This window comes from Anser cygnoides, chromosome 10, assembly GCF_040182565.1.
Source record: "Anser cygnoides isolate HZ-2024a breed goose chromosome 10, Taihu_goose_T2T_genome, whole genome shotgun sequence".
Classification (NCBI taxonomy): domain Eukaryota; kingdom Metazoa; phylum Chordata; class Aves; order Anseriformes; family Anatidae; genus Anser; species Anser cygnoides.
This window is the reverse complement of record NC_089882.1, coordinates 9,755,399-9,772,217: the sequence shown is the minus strand read 5'-3', so window position 1 is coordinate 9,772,217 and position 16,819 is coordinate 9,755,399. Positions and strand designations below refer to the sequence as shown.

At 50.3% G+C, this 16,819-nt stretch overlaps 1 protein-coding gene and 1 long non-coding RNA gene across 3 annotated transcripts in view; both read left to right on the top strand.

Annotated features, from left to right (window-relative positions):
- SYNPR (synaptoporin) overlaps nucleotides 1-16,819 on the top strand; it is a 91,565-nt gene that overhangs the window by 40,608 nt on the left and 34,138 nt on the right. The window contains exon 1 of one of the 2 annotated variants that reach the window (XM_013180369.3): nucleotides 14,220-14,981. The exons of the other annotated variant lie outside the window; for it this stretch is intronic. Within the exon in view, the coding sequence (XP_013035823.1) occupies nucleotides 14,958-14,981 (24 nt within the window). The 5' untranslated portion in view covers nucleotides 14,220-14,957. Of the gene's footprint in view, nucleotides 1-14,219; nucleotides 14,982-16,819 lie in introns of those variants that run through there. 2 annotated transcript variants of the gene reach the window in all.
- Nucleotides 696-12,906, top strand: LOC106035501 (uncharacterized). The gene is made up of 3 exons (XR_010833928.1): nucleotides 696-789; nucleotides 5,987-6,059; nucleotides 7,043-12,906. It is a non-coding gene; the product is annotated as an uncharacterized lncRNA (long non-coding RNA).

Here is a 16,819-nt window from a genome sequence, read left to right as displayed (position 1 = left end):
TGAACCAGGCTCAGTCTTGGTCATGGACATCAGGGGGCGTTAGCTTTGTAATGCTGCTTGAACCTTGTCTGGCCTTGCTTCATTTTATGTAGGGTGCTAGTATTTTGTGTTCTTCTTGGTACAGGGCGAGTCCTTCTGTATGGTTTGTGAATTTATTGCTCGTAATTTATGGCTTCTGAATGAGACTTGCAGCAGACCTGGAGATAACGTGTAAGTCAAATGAGTAAATGTAAGTATTCTATGAAATAAGCCCAGCACAGAGCTGGAACACTACTGCCTGTGCCAAGCACAGTCGCAGTTAGAGAGCAACCACACAGCCAGCGAAAGAAGTGGATCTAATGTTAGTATGATATAATGCTGCTCCTTCCAGCAGTAATTTGTTTATAATCATTCGGGGAGCAGGAACAATATCCATCTTAATGTTCTGCCTAACTCTGTTTGAAGAAGATAGCTGCACGTCAGATTGTTAAACGCACGATAAGGGGTGAAGGAAGTTCAGCTGCAAGCTAAAAGCTGCTCGAGTTTTGTGCAAAGCAGAAGCTGCCCGCAGCGAGCAGGGGGAACCCAGCCACACCTGGCCTGGCAGCTTGAAATAAACTCACCGGAGCTGAAGGCCTCACTCAGTGCAGGTGATTCCAGGCTAACCAGGCTGAAAGTTTAAGGGGCCGTCATTAATCCCATCTGCAGAGGCTTGTTGAGCCATGGCTTTTAAGGGAGGGGGGCAGCCTGAGTAGCGGTTCTGTACCAAGTGGCTGGTACGGGTGGAAGTTGAACAGGCTGTGTGCTTGTGTAAGTCAGACCTAAAGCTCTTCCTTGCTGTTGGCTTCTTCTTCTGCAGCATGTGAGCAAATGGAGATGTGCAGGGTAGGACTCAAAGTGTGCACGAGGCAAGCCAAAGTGGCCAGTGAGTAAGGGGATCGGGAGCTCTTAGGGTAATTAAATTGTGGTGTGTAATCTGCCTGGGCCTTTTATGTAGCCAGGGGAAAGAGGCTGGTGGCTCCTTGAGGTAATTTAAGGGTTGGCTTTGACGCGGAGAAAATATCTGGAGCCATCTGGTTTCCTGTAAGCATCCTCTGGGGAGCCGCAGGAGCAGCCTCACCAGCACAGCCTGGCCGTGACCCCACAGGGAGCCCCGAGGCCAGGCTCTGGTTGTGACTTGCTGCTTCCTAGCCTGAAAGGAACAAGTGTGATGTTGCAAAACAGCCAAGTAGGTGTGGGGTACAGCAGCTGCCTCATGGCGGGGGAGAGGCAGTCCTTCCATGCTGGTTAGACCTTGGGAAAGCATCCTGGTTTGGGCTTTGCCCTCAGAAGAAGAGGTAACTGGGGAAGCGGAGCACAGAAAGACGCAGCAAAAATGAGCTGAGAATAGAGGCTGTGGGGGGGGTGGGGAAAAAAAAGTCGTATGACTAAGGCTGTTTACTCTCAAGAGGAGGGAACTGCAAGGAGATTGTTGTGGATGGGTTCTCCAGGGCTGCTACGGAAAGGAAGGGAATGGGTCGTTCTCTACATCCGTGGTGGTGGGGATGAGCAGAGGTGATTTTAAGGGATATATAACTTGAATATGAGGATTGAGAAACACCAAAATAGATTTGCCCTGGGAAGCTGGGGAGTTGCAGTTGCTGGGGGTCGGAAGTTAGACAAACATCTGCCAGAAGTGGCACGGCTGCCCCTGCCTTGGGCAGGGCAATGGGCTGCCTGGCCTCTGCTTGAGGATCCTGCCAACCCGCTTTGCTGGATGAAGTTAAAAGCAAGTTCCGCACAAAAATAAGTCAATGCGGTGCCTTTTCTCTGCGAGGAAGGAAATGCAGGTTGTGCCCGGGAGGAAAAGATGTGGTGTAAAGTAGCTGTGGCAAGGGGCAAAACGTGACTGAGACATGAAACCAATATAACTATAATTTCCTTCCTGCTCTGTAAGTATTAATAATAGATTTATTTCTTCAGACTATCAAGATCGGTAGCTTTATTCTATGCTGTCACTTAAGCCACTAATGCACTGTGCTCAGAGCTGTATCTTGCAGGCCTTTTCCTTCCCTCTCAGGAGAGGTTTCCTTATGAAGTACCATCATAGGAAGCGGGGCCAGGTGCTCCAGTACGATGCGTTACGGTTCTTCATAAGCAAGTTCCCCTGTTTCTGGAACAAACAGTGACTTTCCCACATAAGGCTCCTCCGCTTCCCTTCCCGGCAGCAGGCAGACCTGCAGGGTGACTGATTTTGATGATAATAAAGAAAAGCACACTGTGTGTGCACTGGGGAAATAATAAGAAAAAGATTTCTGAGTGCTTTGGAGTGGGATTCTTAGGACCTGCATCCTCACCTGGGGTTTCTTGGTGCTCCTTCCCCGCTGCTCTGTTTGATGCCCATCAGCTGGACGTCTCCCCAGATAGCCGGGCCCCGGGCAGTTGGTACCAGGAGCTCATCAGCAAAGTGCAATAAGAAAGTTAGGGAACGTTATGACAGACAAAGGCTTTGGGATGGTATGGGGCGAGCAGGCAGGTTTAGGAATTATTGTCCCTAATGAACGAGGTGCAGTGAGCTGGCAGCAGTGGTGGTCACTGGTGGAGATGCTCACCGAGGCTCCTGGTGTGGGTGGGTGGAAGTACCCTCAAACAGCCCTGCTTCACTACCTTGTGGGGGGGGGCTCCTGTGGGCTCTCTGTTCTCAAAATCAAAGCTAAATAAAGCCTGGAACACTGTGTCTGTTCGGAAGCATTTCTCAGCTGTTGAGAGGCTTAGCAGCAAGCCTGGTCAGGGGAGTGTCGGTGTGGTGTGTGATCTCAGGGCTCTGATCAAAGCTTGCTGATTTGCAAGGTCCTTTTTTAAAATCAGTGATGGGAAGAACACAGGCTTTGCTATCTGTCAGTCATGGAGGTTATTTGGAGATACCACGTGTCTTCGATTGCAAGAAGCCCTGGCTGGCAGTGCTGCCAGCAAGAGGCAGCCCCGCATGTGGGGTCTTCCAGGCTTCGGGAAGGCAGTTGGAGCAAGGAAAGCTGGGCTCAATGTTGGCTTGTTAATGCCTGTGTTTGTGATTTCTAGGTGGAAATGTGCTGTGTGGCTTTTGCATATTAACAGACTTGCATATTGGGGAGTCTTTTAGAAATCAGATGCTGCTGAAGATATATATATATTATATGTATTTTTTTTAACCTTGTGTCAGATATGCTGAGGGTAAACAGCTCTGCCCTCTAGTGCTGTTTGGCAAAGCTGTTAAAACCGAGCACGTCGGTGATGCTGGGAAGGTGCCTGACCCAGAGCATCCCTTGGAGCACGCAGACCCCTGGGGCTGCACAGGGAGGGTGCTGTGGGAGGGCTGGGACCCGGCAGTGCCAGGTGCTGGCATGGGGTCTGGCACACAGCGTGGCACGTGGCACACCCTCTGCGCGGCACCCGCGAGGTCACATCTCTATTTTCACTCAAGCAACCCTGCGGAGCCTGATATTTGCTCTCCCATAATGTTTATTATACCTTTGAGAGACATGCAGAAGAGCTAAATGATGAGCAGCCATTTGAGCAGCTTGGCTCTTTCGGCCCCATAAATAATGAATTCACTGGTGTGAGAAAACACACGCCCAGACACAAACCCGTGCAAAGCCTTGCAGATGAAAGGGAATAAGAGCACAGGAGCTGGAGATCCAAGCACAAAGTCCTGTGCCAGTAATTTGGGAACTGCTTCTTGGAGACAGAAACTGTCAGTGAGTTAGGAGTTAATTGCCTCAAGGGGAGATGAGCACTTAGAGATGCCTGGGAGTGCTAGCTGAGGTTTGAAGTGATAGCTTGCTACCTGCCTGGCTTCTGGGGAGGGCAATTAGTTTGAGCAGGATGTTTGCTTTATTGTCTGCAAGTCCTGTCTTAAGCAACAGCTGAAATAACTCAGCTGTGAGTCAGCTTGTGTGCACGCTGGCTCCCTGAATCTCAGGAAGGTGCAGAAATAAATTTTGAATTTGCTGGCCAGCTTCAGCACGGTTGGACTGGGTGGTGTGGCTTCAAAGAGCCTGTGTTTCTGGAGGCTTTCTTTTAAGAAATAATAAACAATACCTGTGTTGCCTCTGAGAGTACATACAACCTTTTGCAAACACCAGGGATTGGTTAGCCCCAGCACCCAAGAACAAGTCACTGGTCTGGAGGGGCGAGGACTGCAGAGCGCAGTGCCTTGCATCAGGGGCGCAGCACATCCCATGCTAATAGCAGGGAAGAGCTGGCTGCTTCTGCTTCACTGGCAATAAACCAGGCAAGCACAGTGGTGAGAGAAAACCAAGTGTCTGTAATCCTTCACTGCACTGGGTAAGGTAAATGAGATGCAGGGGGCTCACCTGGGCAGACTTAGCGGTGGCTTGCTGCCTGGAGAACAGCATCTTTGTGATAACTCTGTTAATTTATCTTCTGGAAAAGAGCAAAGAAAAGCATACTGGTTTGCAATTAGTCCTTCAAACATGAGTGCTCCTGGACAGCCAATGGGAGCACTCAGGCAGTGGTTTGATTTATGAAATGATGGGATTTCAATTCTCTGATCCGTCTTAGCTTGATTTGTCCTGATAAGAGCTAGGGCATTTTCATAAAGTTTGATCATCGGCTTACAGCCTTGTCTCACATGCTTCACGGTTCAGCTCCCAAGATGAGATTATCGTCTTGTGGAGCTGGGAATTTGTTTAGGGAGGGATGGACAATCCAATTTGGAAGCACTTTACCCCTCGGTGGGTAGTGATGGTGTGGGGGAATCTCATGAAGAGTTTCAAGATACTGAATTTCGGAGCTTAATGGGGGCTTGCAGCTCTCACGTTGGCATTGAAACCAGATCTACTTGACTGTTTCACAAATAGCCCACGTGGGGTTGGATGCTTTACTAGTCAGCATACAGTGATCTCTTTTTAACATTTTTTCCCTGAAACCTATGTTTTCTATAAGTCCTGATTGGCAGTATTTTTCAAGTTGATTTCTGAAGCAAATGAAGCCTACAAGATCACGTTGTTTGAGCTCCTTCCTCCTCCCCATGGATTTTAGGCTTGTTAGCCTGTTTAACCAAATTTGACTGTGGTTGCAGGTGTGGTGGCCCAGGTGGCTGTGTTGAGCAGGGACCTGTCAGTGCCTCTGGAGAAGGAGAGGCTGCTGCAGAGGGTTCCTGCCAAAGGTGACAAATGCAAGTGGGGGAGAAGGAGAGAGTGGAGAGAAAAAAAAAAAAGGCATTAGTAATTCAAAAGCTGGTGAAAAGTTCAGCCACAGCTGCTTCCTGGTAACTGTCAGATCCCTCCTCATCCCTCTTTATCTATTCTGTGTAAAGATAAAAGCTCAGATGTAAATGCAAATAGAAGGTAATTTTGCAGAGCATCGTTCCTACAAGCGCTACATTCATTACAGGATGAAATAATATAATTAGAGAGATAATAGCAGAGAGAGGGAAACGGAGAGGTGTGAGCAGAAAAAGAGCAAATAAGTTTTCAGCCAAGTTTCAGAATGAAACAGAGAGCTAATGAGGTGGAGCTCATCTAGATGGCAGCAGCAGGCATTGCTTTTCTACCAAGAGAAGTGAGGTGCCTGGAGAATAAGAGTTAGTAAATTGCCAGGCTGGTGGATGGGGTAGAAAGCTACAAAGAGCCACCAGAGGTAGCCTGAAACAGCTGGGGTGTGATGGATTTATATATACCACAGTTCATTCAGAAGGAGTTCCTGATACTGGGCAGCTCGCTTAAGATTCATTTACTGGAAAAGACTGGCACAGAGCTCATAGGTGAGAGCTTGCGTGCACTGCGTGAGACTGGGCAAACTGGAGTGCTCCTGGGGGGTTCCTCACATCAAGAAATAATAACTTGCACATTTTTGTGAATATGAAATTCAAGCATAAGTCTAAGGACAATGAGCTGACTTGCACAGACACCTTCTGATGCTTGGACAAGGACAGTCTCCTGCGATCCACAGGGAAGTTCCACCTAGAGGACTTGTGCGGCTGCCTAACGCAGAACTTAAAAAATGCACCATTCCCCTTCGTTCACAGGGGAAATACAGTACCTCACCACCTGACCCTCCTGAAGCTGATGTTCGGAAGACCCCTGCTGCTGCAGATTCTGGTAAGATATAGCCAGAGGAAAAAAGGATAATACTATTTTCTGTCATGGGCGTGGCTGGTTTCACTGAGTGTTGGGATTACACAAGAAGTCCTCATGACCTTCCATGGTCAACGTGTCTTAGAGCTGAAGAGATAGGGCAGTGCATGACCAAGAAAGTGGCCGTCTGCTTGGGCATCGCTTAGAGAGGTGGAATCTTTCACCAAATGGCCAACCCACTACTGCCCTCCAGCCTCTTTCTCCACATGGGGAATCGTCAGTGGTCCCTGTCCCCCGGGACCACCTACTGCTGTGGGTGTGATGAGGAGGGCATCCATTGCAGGACCGAAGTCCAAGTGTCCTACATCATGAGATGGGCACGTGCAGACAGTCCCTGCCCCCAGGCACATGGTCATGTCTGCTGCGTGGTGAGGACCCAACGTAGCTGTGTCCTGCTCCTGTGATGGATGTAGTTGTGTGGTGGGGGACGGATCCCAGATCTGAGGGAGCTGGAGCAGTGGGATGTCCCACATCTGGGAACAAGACTTTTGTTAACAGCTGGCTGAAAACTCTTTTTAGTCAGATGTGGCCTGCAGACTCACCCAGGCATGCAAGATTTGCCAAAGGAAAGGCTCCCCGCTCAGCTGCAAGCACAACAGGCCTTGTGTTCCATGCAAACCCTTAATTACAGCCATCAAGGAAAGCTGGCTTCTTTGATTGAACTGTAAAATGAGAAGTTGGTGGCAAGGCCTATGTTTTGCTTTTGCATCTAAAATCCCAGTGCTAATCAGATGCTATTGAAGCAGAAATGAACTTTTCCTTTTCCCCTGGCCAAATCATTGGTCGAAATGCATTTTTACCCTTTCACCTAGAGTACTTGAATCTGGGGAATAGCGAGACCTTGTGCATGCTTTCTTGCATGCTCAAACCAGGTTGTAAATTTGAAAGTTACTCTTTAAAATCTTGATTTACCTAGTGTTAACGCGGCCTGTGCTCTCCTCTTCCAGGTTCCTCCTGAAGGACCTGTGGTGATTGATGGGAAGCCGCCAAAACACATTGCCTCACGTCATGAGGAGCAGAGGGCAGTCTGGGACTCTCATTCCCCCTTCTCTTTGGGGGTGAAGAGCTGACAAAACTAAATGGACATGCCACAGGCACTGGAGTCTGGGGAGATGGAGGAAGAGCAGAAGCCCCTGGCAGCGTTTGAGACACTGAAGAATTGCTGCCCAGGGACGTACACCTGGATATCAAGGCCTTTGTTTATAAGAGCGATTGCTTTGCCATGTCTTCTCGAGGACCTGGCTGAGCATCCAAAGAGGGAGCATTTGCTGTCACCTCTAGCAGAGGCGGGCTGGCCTATACCACCTATGTGTTGTGGTGCTCTGGGTGTCTGCACGTGGTGTCCCATCACCAGCGCTTCTTCCTCTTGGGGGTTTTGCTGCCCACGTATCTGGCAGCTTCAATTTTCTTTGCCTTTTCCTCTCCTCCTGTACTTGGACATCGTTAGAGAACTGTGCAGGGACAGTTCTTAGGCTAGTGGGTTTCCTTCAGTCCTGGTACCTGGGCCCTTTCTTTCTTCATCCTTTCTATGGCCAGCAGGCGTGGAGGCTGCGGGCTCTGCTGCCTGACCCCGAGGCCAGGCACTGGCAGTTCAGTGACACCAGCACAGCTTCTCTGCATCTCTGAGGCTTACTAGTCAAGGAGCTCCGTCAGCCTGCAGGTCCACTTGCACAAACATGAATGAGAAAACAAGCACAGCATGAGGCTGTGTTTATTTTAAATCTTGGGGGCTGCTGGCCCCAGCCCCAGAGGGCATCCAGGTCTCCAGGCTGGGCTTGCTGGGAGCGGTCCTGGTTTGTGTGAGAGCACCGAGGGACTGTGCAATGGCACAAATTATTTTCTATCCTCTCATCTCAACCAGGAAAGCAAAGGTGGTGGTACTGCTGCTTGGTGGCTCTGCCAGGAGGGAAAGCACTCAGCTGAAGCCATCTCCTGTGGCTCCCCTGCAGGCCCGGGGTGCAGCTGGAGTGTTTTGTGCTGTTTTGTGCTCTGGGCTGTGCATCAGTTGCAGCCAAGGAAGCAGCTGAATGGGGTGGAGGCAAATGCAGAAACTGCAGAGCTGCTTTAGGTCCATGTGGAAGCCCTAGGAGAGGGGTTTAATATTGTTTCCTATTCTCTGCAGCTCTGTCTGAGGGTGAAGCTGGAGTCCTGGGCTTGCAGGGGAAGCAGCTGCTGGCCAGGCACCTGTGCTGGATGTCGCATCCTTTCCCATCTGCTCCTTGCCTGCTCTCAGCAGTTTCTGTGCGTGCCCACCAGAGAGCATCCCTGGCACAGGGCTGGTGTCTCCAGAGACAGAGCTGGGGATAGTAGGGCTGGGTGTGAGACCAAAGCCACCTTCCTTCACCCTCTCCAGCCCTGATACCTCGCCCAAACCTGAGCTGGATGGAGGTTATAGCCCTGCTGTGTGTCCTGGGCAAGGGAAGCATCCCGCTGGCAGGAGGATGCGCCGCCGTGTGAAGTCCTGCGAGAGCCTGGCTCTCCTGCAGCAAACACACCGCGTCTGCAGGGGAGGACGGTGCTGGGGGTTAGCAGGGAGGGTCTGCCCAACGCACAAGGAGCAAATGGGGGTTCGGGCAGGGCCTGAACTTCCAAAATTCAGATGGGTAAAGGTCCAGTGCTTTATGGCAGTCTCCTGAGTAAGTGCGCAGACAAATCTTTTTCTTTTTGGTGATCGTTCATCTCAATGAGTTTCTTTGATTGAGTATGGAGTTGGGTGCCCTGGCACGGTCTTGTGTGTGAGATGAATATCTAGTGCTCGGTGTCTGGAGAAGGCAAAAACCCATGCTTTCTGTGCACCTGCAGCCTTTGCAAGCATCACCTAAACTTCAGTGCTGGCCTGAAGTCCCAGGGTGGGCAGAAAGCTTTGGGCTTAGAGGTGAGGTTCAGCTGTGCAATGCTAAACATCTCACCTCGGCTCTCGTCCTCAGGAGGCAGAGATGGGCAGGAGCTGTCCTGCCCAGCACAGGGGGACAGTCACCTCCATCCCTGTGCCCGGCTGGACATGTTCCTGCAGGTAGCTGTGGGTCAGAGGGACGTTGCCCTGCTGAACTGCAGCCCCAGTGCTTATGAGATGGGCTTTGAAGGAAAGCTGAGGAATGAAGCAACTCGGCTATTTTTATCCTTGCACCAGCCCGGGGATTTCAATTGACAGGATTAGTTATGAAGCCAATATTATGAGTTTAACTATGAGTGAAATAACACAACTTCTGTGGGAAGCAGAGTAAAAGAGGCAATTATGCAGTAGTTTAATAACAGCACTCTGCTGGCTGGGAAGCTGAAAACTTACGGTTGACAGTAATTAGATTTTTTTCTCATTCTTCCTGTTAAATAGCTACAAAAATTACAATAGAAATTAATCTGATTCACTCCTGTTCCATGCTGTTTTCATCATCCAATCCATGCCCGTTTGGCTTTCAGGTTATTTTTGTTCTGTGTTTTTCTAGTCTTTGGTATTTTAGAAGTGCAGAAACAGTACTTAATGCTGAAAACACGGAAAGCAACATGAAAAAGAAGGCTGGGGGAGTGGGCAGTAACCCCATCAGAAATGCAGGAGGTGTTTGGATGGGCAGTGAGGGCTTTCCAAAGGGAGCTGCCAGGAGTAGCAGCCAGACTTCTAAGCGTCCATGCTTAGAGGGGTGGGAGATGTCTGGCAAAGAGCTGGGCTCCGACTAGTTTGGACAAGGTCCTGCATGGTCTCTAGGGTGCGCAGGGCTTCTTCTCTTCCCAGTCTTTGCAGCGGTGCGTGCTGGCATCTCACCTCCCTGCTGTCTCCATCCCAAGTGATGCTCACCTGTCAGCTGCCCTGTTTTCGAGCACTGTCCTCTTCTTTTTCATGTACAGTCATGGCATGAGAAAAAACTTGATGCTAAAACCTTGAATTACTTTAGCAACTGTGTACTTCCAAAATTGCAGGGTGGAACTTGATGAGCCAGCAAATGTGTGACATTTCGGCTGCTTATGATCCTAGCTTGAAAGTGCTACGCAGCATGAAGGAAAAAGCTCTCAGGTTTGCTGTCATCGTTGAAAGCTCAGGATGGGATATTTGCTTGGAGGCTAAAAGTATTCTTCCTCACGCTTTCGTTTGTTTTATGATGCAAAAGAGCCGGGTATGATTAATGGCATCCTGGTCCTGATGTCGTGAAGTGACATGGGATTGAACGTGGGGTTGGGCTTTGTAGCTGTGATGTCTGGCAGGATCTCTGACACGTGTAATAAATATTTTCTGCAGCAGCACACCCAACCTCACAGCAGAGCATCTCATTTCTTTTCCTCTGCTGTGGCGGGAGCAGCACAGTTCAGCTTCACACTTGTGTTTTAGCTTTAAAACACTCTGGAGATGTCCAGATCCATTAGAGGGGTAAAGGCCACCTCCAGGTATGTTGCAACCCCATTTGCTTCTGCTTCTCCGCAGAAATACGCTGTGCTCTTGGCAGATGCAAATGTTCCAGATGGTATTGTGAAAAGTGCAAATTAGAGATTTGATTCCAGCCCATCTTCACTCTAATGAATCCTGTCCAGCTCTCTAGCAGAGCTGTTTTTAAGGTGCCTTTAAAATGCATCCCATCTTCTTTCTGCTACCCCTAAATCTGCATCAGCTCATTCCACTGTCACTGGGCAGAGCGCTGCCGGGCACTGCCGCCTGCTATCCAACCTGTGTGCCTTCCAGCACGTCATTCTGCTGCTCGGACAGCCTGCAGAGGTTGGATACGATCCATCCATCAGGGTGTCCAGCTGTCCCGGTGCTGGGGCCAGGTGCCAGTTTGGGGACCTCACAGTAGGCTGGGTGGACAAGGTGACGAGTGGTTCATGGAGCTGCCAAGGTGTGCAGGGTCCTCTTGCAAAGCCATGGTGGAAGAGCCAGGAGGCTGAAAGGAGTCACCCTCTGGGTTGTCCCCTACCTGGACCTGGATTTGGTTGGTGAGGTAGGGAGGGGAGAGCTGTCATCTCCTCCATTAGCTCCATCTGGAATGGCATGTGTGCTCCCGGCCGTGTGTTGTGCTGATGCTCACACGGTGCCCCAGTCACCACCCTGCATTAGCTTATTCCAGCATATTTCCGTGTTACAAAATTAGATCCATTTTGCAAATTGCTGCTGCACTAGTAATTGAATTGAAGGGTATTTTTTTTTGTTTTTCCACTTTTTTTTTTTTGCACTGGAGTAAATCAGGAATAAGTCAACAGAATCAAGCCCTCAGTGCTTTCAGCAACATGCTCATTTAAATTGGATGCAAGAGGGTGTCTGTGTTTACATTTGGCCTGCCAAGAATCTCTGTTTCAGAAACTGGCTTACATAATATGTCAAAATTGGTTTACTCATTAGCATTGCAAACAGCGTGAAACAAGGCGCAGATTGATAAACTCGCAGCAATATTTGCATCCAGAGCCGGGCGGCGCAGGGGGAGGGGAGGTTCATTAGGAAACGTTCCATTTCCTTGGGAAAAACAAACGGCTTCCAGTTAGATCTCAGACTTTGTTAATTTTCTGTCTTCCCAAATTTAAATAGAGGTTGAGAGGGAAATGTGAAAAATCTCTGTTGGCAAAAGGGCAGCCCTTGTGAGTATTCCCTGGGCTGGTGGGTTATCTGCAGTGGCTGCTTCAGGTATGTTTTCATTACAGCACAGCCGGGATGGAGGCTCTGATAGTGCTAATTAGGTCCTGCAAATGTGGCATGGGCACTGATGTAGCTGCCTGCTCCTGCTTTAGCCTGGCCAGGCAGGCATGATGCAGCCGCGGGCAGAGCTGAGGACCGTGGTGCCATGAGCTGGAAGGTTTTCAGCATAGGTCCTGCGTGGTGGGATGTGTAAAACAGGGCTGCTGGGGTGGTATGAGCTCATGTACCAAGAGTAAAGCAGCACAGCAATAAGAGGGTCTAAGTGTACCCTGTACTTTTGGGCTCCCTCCTTGCCCTTCCCATCATAGCACGTGGGCTTTAGGCACCTTGCCCTGGGCTGGGGGATGTGAGGGGAGATGGCAAAGTGCAGATGGGAGCAGAGCAGCCCTGCCTCATGCTGTCCTCCTGAGGATGCCTCCCAAGTCTGCTTCTGTCCCAGGGGAGGAGGATTTTCTGAGCAGGCTGCAGCCCTCACGGTCACTGGTGTCACTGCATCCCTTCCAGCTGCTCCGGCCAGGAACCCTCTGCAGGCAGGGGCTGAGGCTCTTTAGACCCTGGAGTGGTGCAGCAAAGCTGGCAGAAATCTGCTGGATGTGTACAGCTCTGCGGTGGTATCTAAAGTATCTAAAAGGAGTTTGGAGCTCAAATCCCATGAAGCATTTTAGTCTGCTCTGAAACTCCCAGCTTAATCAAAAGTGGAAAGCTCTGATACAGCACGGAGAGGGACGTGTCCTAGCAGTGCTGACACTGGCAGAGCCTGGTTTTATGCTTGGCGATGTAAAGTGTCCCATCCAATATTTCAAACGAAGTTTTCCAAAGGAATCTAATAAAGCCAAAGCAAGTGTGGGGCCTGCTGCATCCTGATGAGAGTTTTGCCTTATCAGCAAGCACCAATGCATCTGCTGTCAGCAGTGTTAGACCCGATCCGTTCATGGCGTGTCACAGTTTGGGATTAAAAACAAAAAATCAAGCTTGGGTCTCCTTCCATCACGGAGTCTGTGTTGCAGCATTGTTTGAAGGAGCTGTGGGACAGGATGGGGCGTCACCTGCTGCCACCCATCGTGCTCTGGCTAAACCTGCACCCTCGCGTCCTGCGCAGGTACCCAGGTGGGCATCTGTTTTGGAGGGCCAAGGCCTGGCAGCTCCCGGGGGCCCCTCTGCAAAGCTATTTTACTGGACGCTTTTCAAGGTTTTTCCGGAGACTTCTTTGAGGTTTTTAAGTAGCAGCAATTGTGTAGCTGTTGATTTGATAATCCAGAGGTGGGGTGGGGAGGGAAGATAAAATGATCCCACCAGAAAACGAGAACGAGGGGTGCTTGCGTTTCGCTTACGGTCACGCCGTGCAGCAGGAGGCTGGTCCGCGCGAGATGCAGCGAGTTTCGGTGCCAGCCGTAGACCTGAGCACGACGCAGAAGACCGTGGTTGTCTGAGCGGGGTGGCTGCGACTCGGGGAGGCAGCGCGCACAGCAGCGGGCAGATGCTTTTCCCCTCCGTTCGAACGCACCAAGCTGCGGAGCAGCGCCTCAGCATCTCTCCCCGGAGAACTCGCTCGGCACCGTGATGTCTCCTTGCAGCGCTGGCTGGCAGCGAGCCGCCTCTGTTGGAGAGGCAGGGCCGCGGTGCCAGCAGGGACATCTGGCAGCGTGGCGGTGCGGCTCCCACTCGTGGGAAACAGGCCCAGAGGTTCGGAGCTCGTCAGGGGCTGTGTGAGCATCCTCTGTGCCCGGGCTGTGAGCATCCAGTGCTGGGAGTGCCAGCCCCAAATGGACAAATTGAATTACCAGGTGCATTCAGTCCCCTTGGTTTTTATCTTTATGTTTTTCCCTGTGAATTCCAGCTCTCCTGGCACAATCTGAATTCCAAACTGCTACGGAAAAGTACATGCGCTCAAATTTTGCTCTGCGGAGAACTGTTGTCAGCCAGCAGGTGTTTCTGTACGCCAGCGTGTAACTTCTGTCTCCAAATAAAAGAGAAAGTTCACGTTGTGTTTCATCTATTAAGTCACATGCGTTTGTTGCAGAGTCTGGAAAAGAGGGCAAAACAGTGATAAATCAGGGCTGGGGGGTGGGGGGGAAAAATAGCATGGAGTGTGATTCACGGTCTCACTTACACAAAACACCGCTGGGGCAATGGGCTTGTGATGAGAGCCGGGCTCCTTGCAAAGAGAAGGAGCCGTGGATCTGTCTCGTGCCAAGGTCTGAAACCTGGTGAGGGGTCTGCGGGGACGGGCTGTGGGGTCCTTGTGTCTCGGTGCCGGGGCGGCAGGCGTGGCAGCATCCCAAAGACCCGGTGTGCAGCTGCCAGAGATGAGTGCCGCTGGCGAGCAGATGCCTGCGTGTCGGAGGCAGTGAGCTAAGCTCCTGCTGCGCTCTCCTCCTCCTCCTCCTTCCAGCAAACAGGGGCACGGTGAAGGTTTGGTCTGGGTAAATTAATAGCGCAGAACTTTTCCCGTTTGGTGGAAGGGAACCCGTGGGTTCCCCCTAGGTTTTCTCTGACACAAAAGAATTGGAAAAAGCACGAGTTTGAGGGAGATGTTCTGGAGGTCCAGTTCTGTGAGGGCACAGGAGAAGCTCAGTGCACGTTACGGTAAACGTGACCTGAAAGGTCTGATCCCCTTTCTGGATGGGCTCCTTGCTGGAGCTGCAGGCAGCTGTCTGAGAGGCACAGCAGGGAGGTCTGCAAAAAAACACAGCAAAGAGCCCCCAAAAGCCAGCCGCGAAGACGCGCTGCTCCGGGGGCAACCTGCAAGCGTCAGCTTCGGAGGCTCGTTAAGCTGAGCCCAACTTCAGCCCAGCAGTGGCGAGGTGCTCCTTTCCCCAGGGCGTGCACGCGGAACAAAGCCGTTCTGCATGCTCCGTGGGGAGGACTGGGCTGCATCTCAGCACGCCGTGGTGGTACCTGCACCACAACAAAGCAATCAGCCTCTCGCCACGGGGAAAGTATTAGATTTCTCCACTTAGGCTGCGTGTAGTCATTGTCTAATAATATGACCATTTTGCTATCCCTCCGCAAATAAGGCTGAGGCTGCTGCCTGATTGGTATATCAGCTCACTTTCTCTCAGCATTGATTTTCTTGCTCTCCTTATTTGCTTCATAAAAAGAGAGGCAAGGAGCTGGTGCTCGCTCCCTCCCTCCCTCCCTCTCTCTCTCCCTCTCCACTGCGAGAAGCTTTTGGGAGCCTTTATTTTTAGTATGAGACAAACCTTGCTTTATTTCAGGAGACGCAAGTTGGATTATAAATCCTTTTGTAAATGTGTATGGTGATATTTGCTCCGGTAAGTTATATGCATATCTATTTATTTGTGTAACTGTGCTGTTTTGGGGGAGAAGTGGGTTTTTAAAGGAATTGCAAAGCCCACCGAATTGGTTTTAGCTTTGGTTTCTTTGTACTCTCATGCTGAGCCCAACTGTTCCATGGTTTTTAGATACATTGAAATATTTTTGGTTTGTATTTTGCATTGCAGGGGGGGGTGCCTGCTTTGAAAACTTGTTTTGCACTTCATTTTACAGCAGAAATGTGGAGAGTGAGGATTAAAGGAATGTCAAACGTAACGCTTGTCATGTTTCTTCTGGCACTTTTAACCAAAGGCTCCTCGAAAATAATGCAGCAATATTTGATACAAAAAAAATCAGTTAAGAGCTATTTCGTATTGATCAACCTGAAGCATGAATATCTGACTGCACATTACCTTGGAGAGATCAGTCTGAAGTACGGCAGGTGGGCAGCAACGTGCTCTCACCGAAACGTATTACCGAAATAAAGAAAATCTTTAAAATAATTAAGAGCATAGCGTTCTTTTCAGAGTGTAATATCGTTAATGTAGGTCAGTAGACTGTTGCTCTGACTTTCTGCTCCCTGCCTCTGCTTTGTACAGCTCCGCAGCCTCATTCCTCCGCGCTCTCGGCTAACTTGGAGACCTCTTTGTTACCTGTAAATAACAGCGAGGCGCAGTTATTTCTCTCTCCCCACCATAGCTCACCGTGTGCTTTCCGGGCAATGCCAGACAGTGATTGTAACAGTCAGGCTGAGGAAAACAAGATGTATAGCTGTAACACCTCCAGACTGCATGATAAACATTTGAATTCGCTGCTTTATATTCATTAATTTATCGGCACTTTGATTCTTTCGTACTTGAATCATATCCCTGGGAGTTGATCACGTCGGTGCTTCACAAGTCTTTAAAAACTCCACGAGCTGGAGCTGCTGTGAGAACAGGCTCGAGTATTTACCTGCTCGGAAAATTCACACACCATACCCGGAATAATCCACCTACTCTCCTGATACCAGGGCATGCTAATAGATGCTTGAAGTGTGCTCCAGTAAGAGAGTAACTGGCTTTATTAAACCCATAAGAGAAGGTAAGGACGTGTCTGGCAGCGCAGGCTGAACTCTTCCAGAGCAAAATTTCAAATTGGCAATAACTGCTTAGTCATTTTAAGCTGCTTTTGGGCAAGCTTAATTGTTCCAATGTTGTTTTTTTTTTTCTCCAGACGGAGGAGTTGCGCTTGCCTTCCCACCTGTGTGCACAGCAGCTGCAGGCAGCACTGGGGGCTGTGCCCCCTCTGCAGCCAGCTCCCGAGCCCTGCTGGGGGCTGCGCGGTGGCTGCTGGAGCAGGGAGCCTGTCCTTGGGGCTCCGCTTCCCACCCCAAAACAGGACGAACGTGCGCCCGGTTCAGGTTTTTTTTTTTTTCCATTTTTACATGATTGCTGTTTCGTAAGCACCGTGTGTATTTATGCTGCATAGCTTCCCATGAGCGTGTGTGCTCGGCACAGTGTTGGGGGCCAAGGCGCGTAACCATAATTGTCGCTTTCCCAATCTAATCTTTTTTTCCCAGTCGTTTAATCTCTCAGGTGTGGAGGGCGTGAGTGAGCAGCACGTATCTCACACACTTTCTAAGCATAATCCTGCCTGCCTGAGGATTGCTTTAAGCATTTCCAGCTTTGCCGAGCCTGAGGCGTGTGGCTCAGGGCAGCAACCTCCAGGTGAGCAGGAAGGTGGCCGAGGAGCACGCTTGGGTGCCCCTGGAGGGGAAGGGGCTGGCTGACGTGAGCCGAGGAGCGTGGTTCCTGCCTCCAGCCCTGCAGAACGAAAGGGCTGGGGTTTCTGTGCC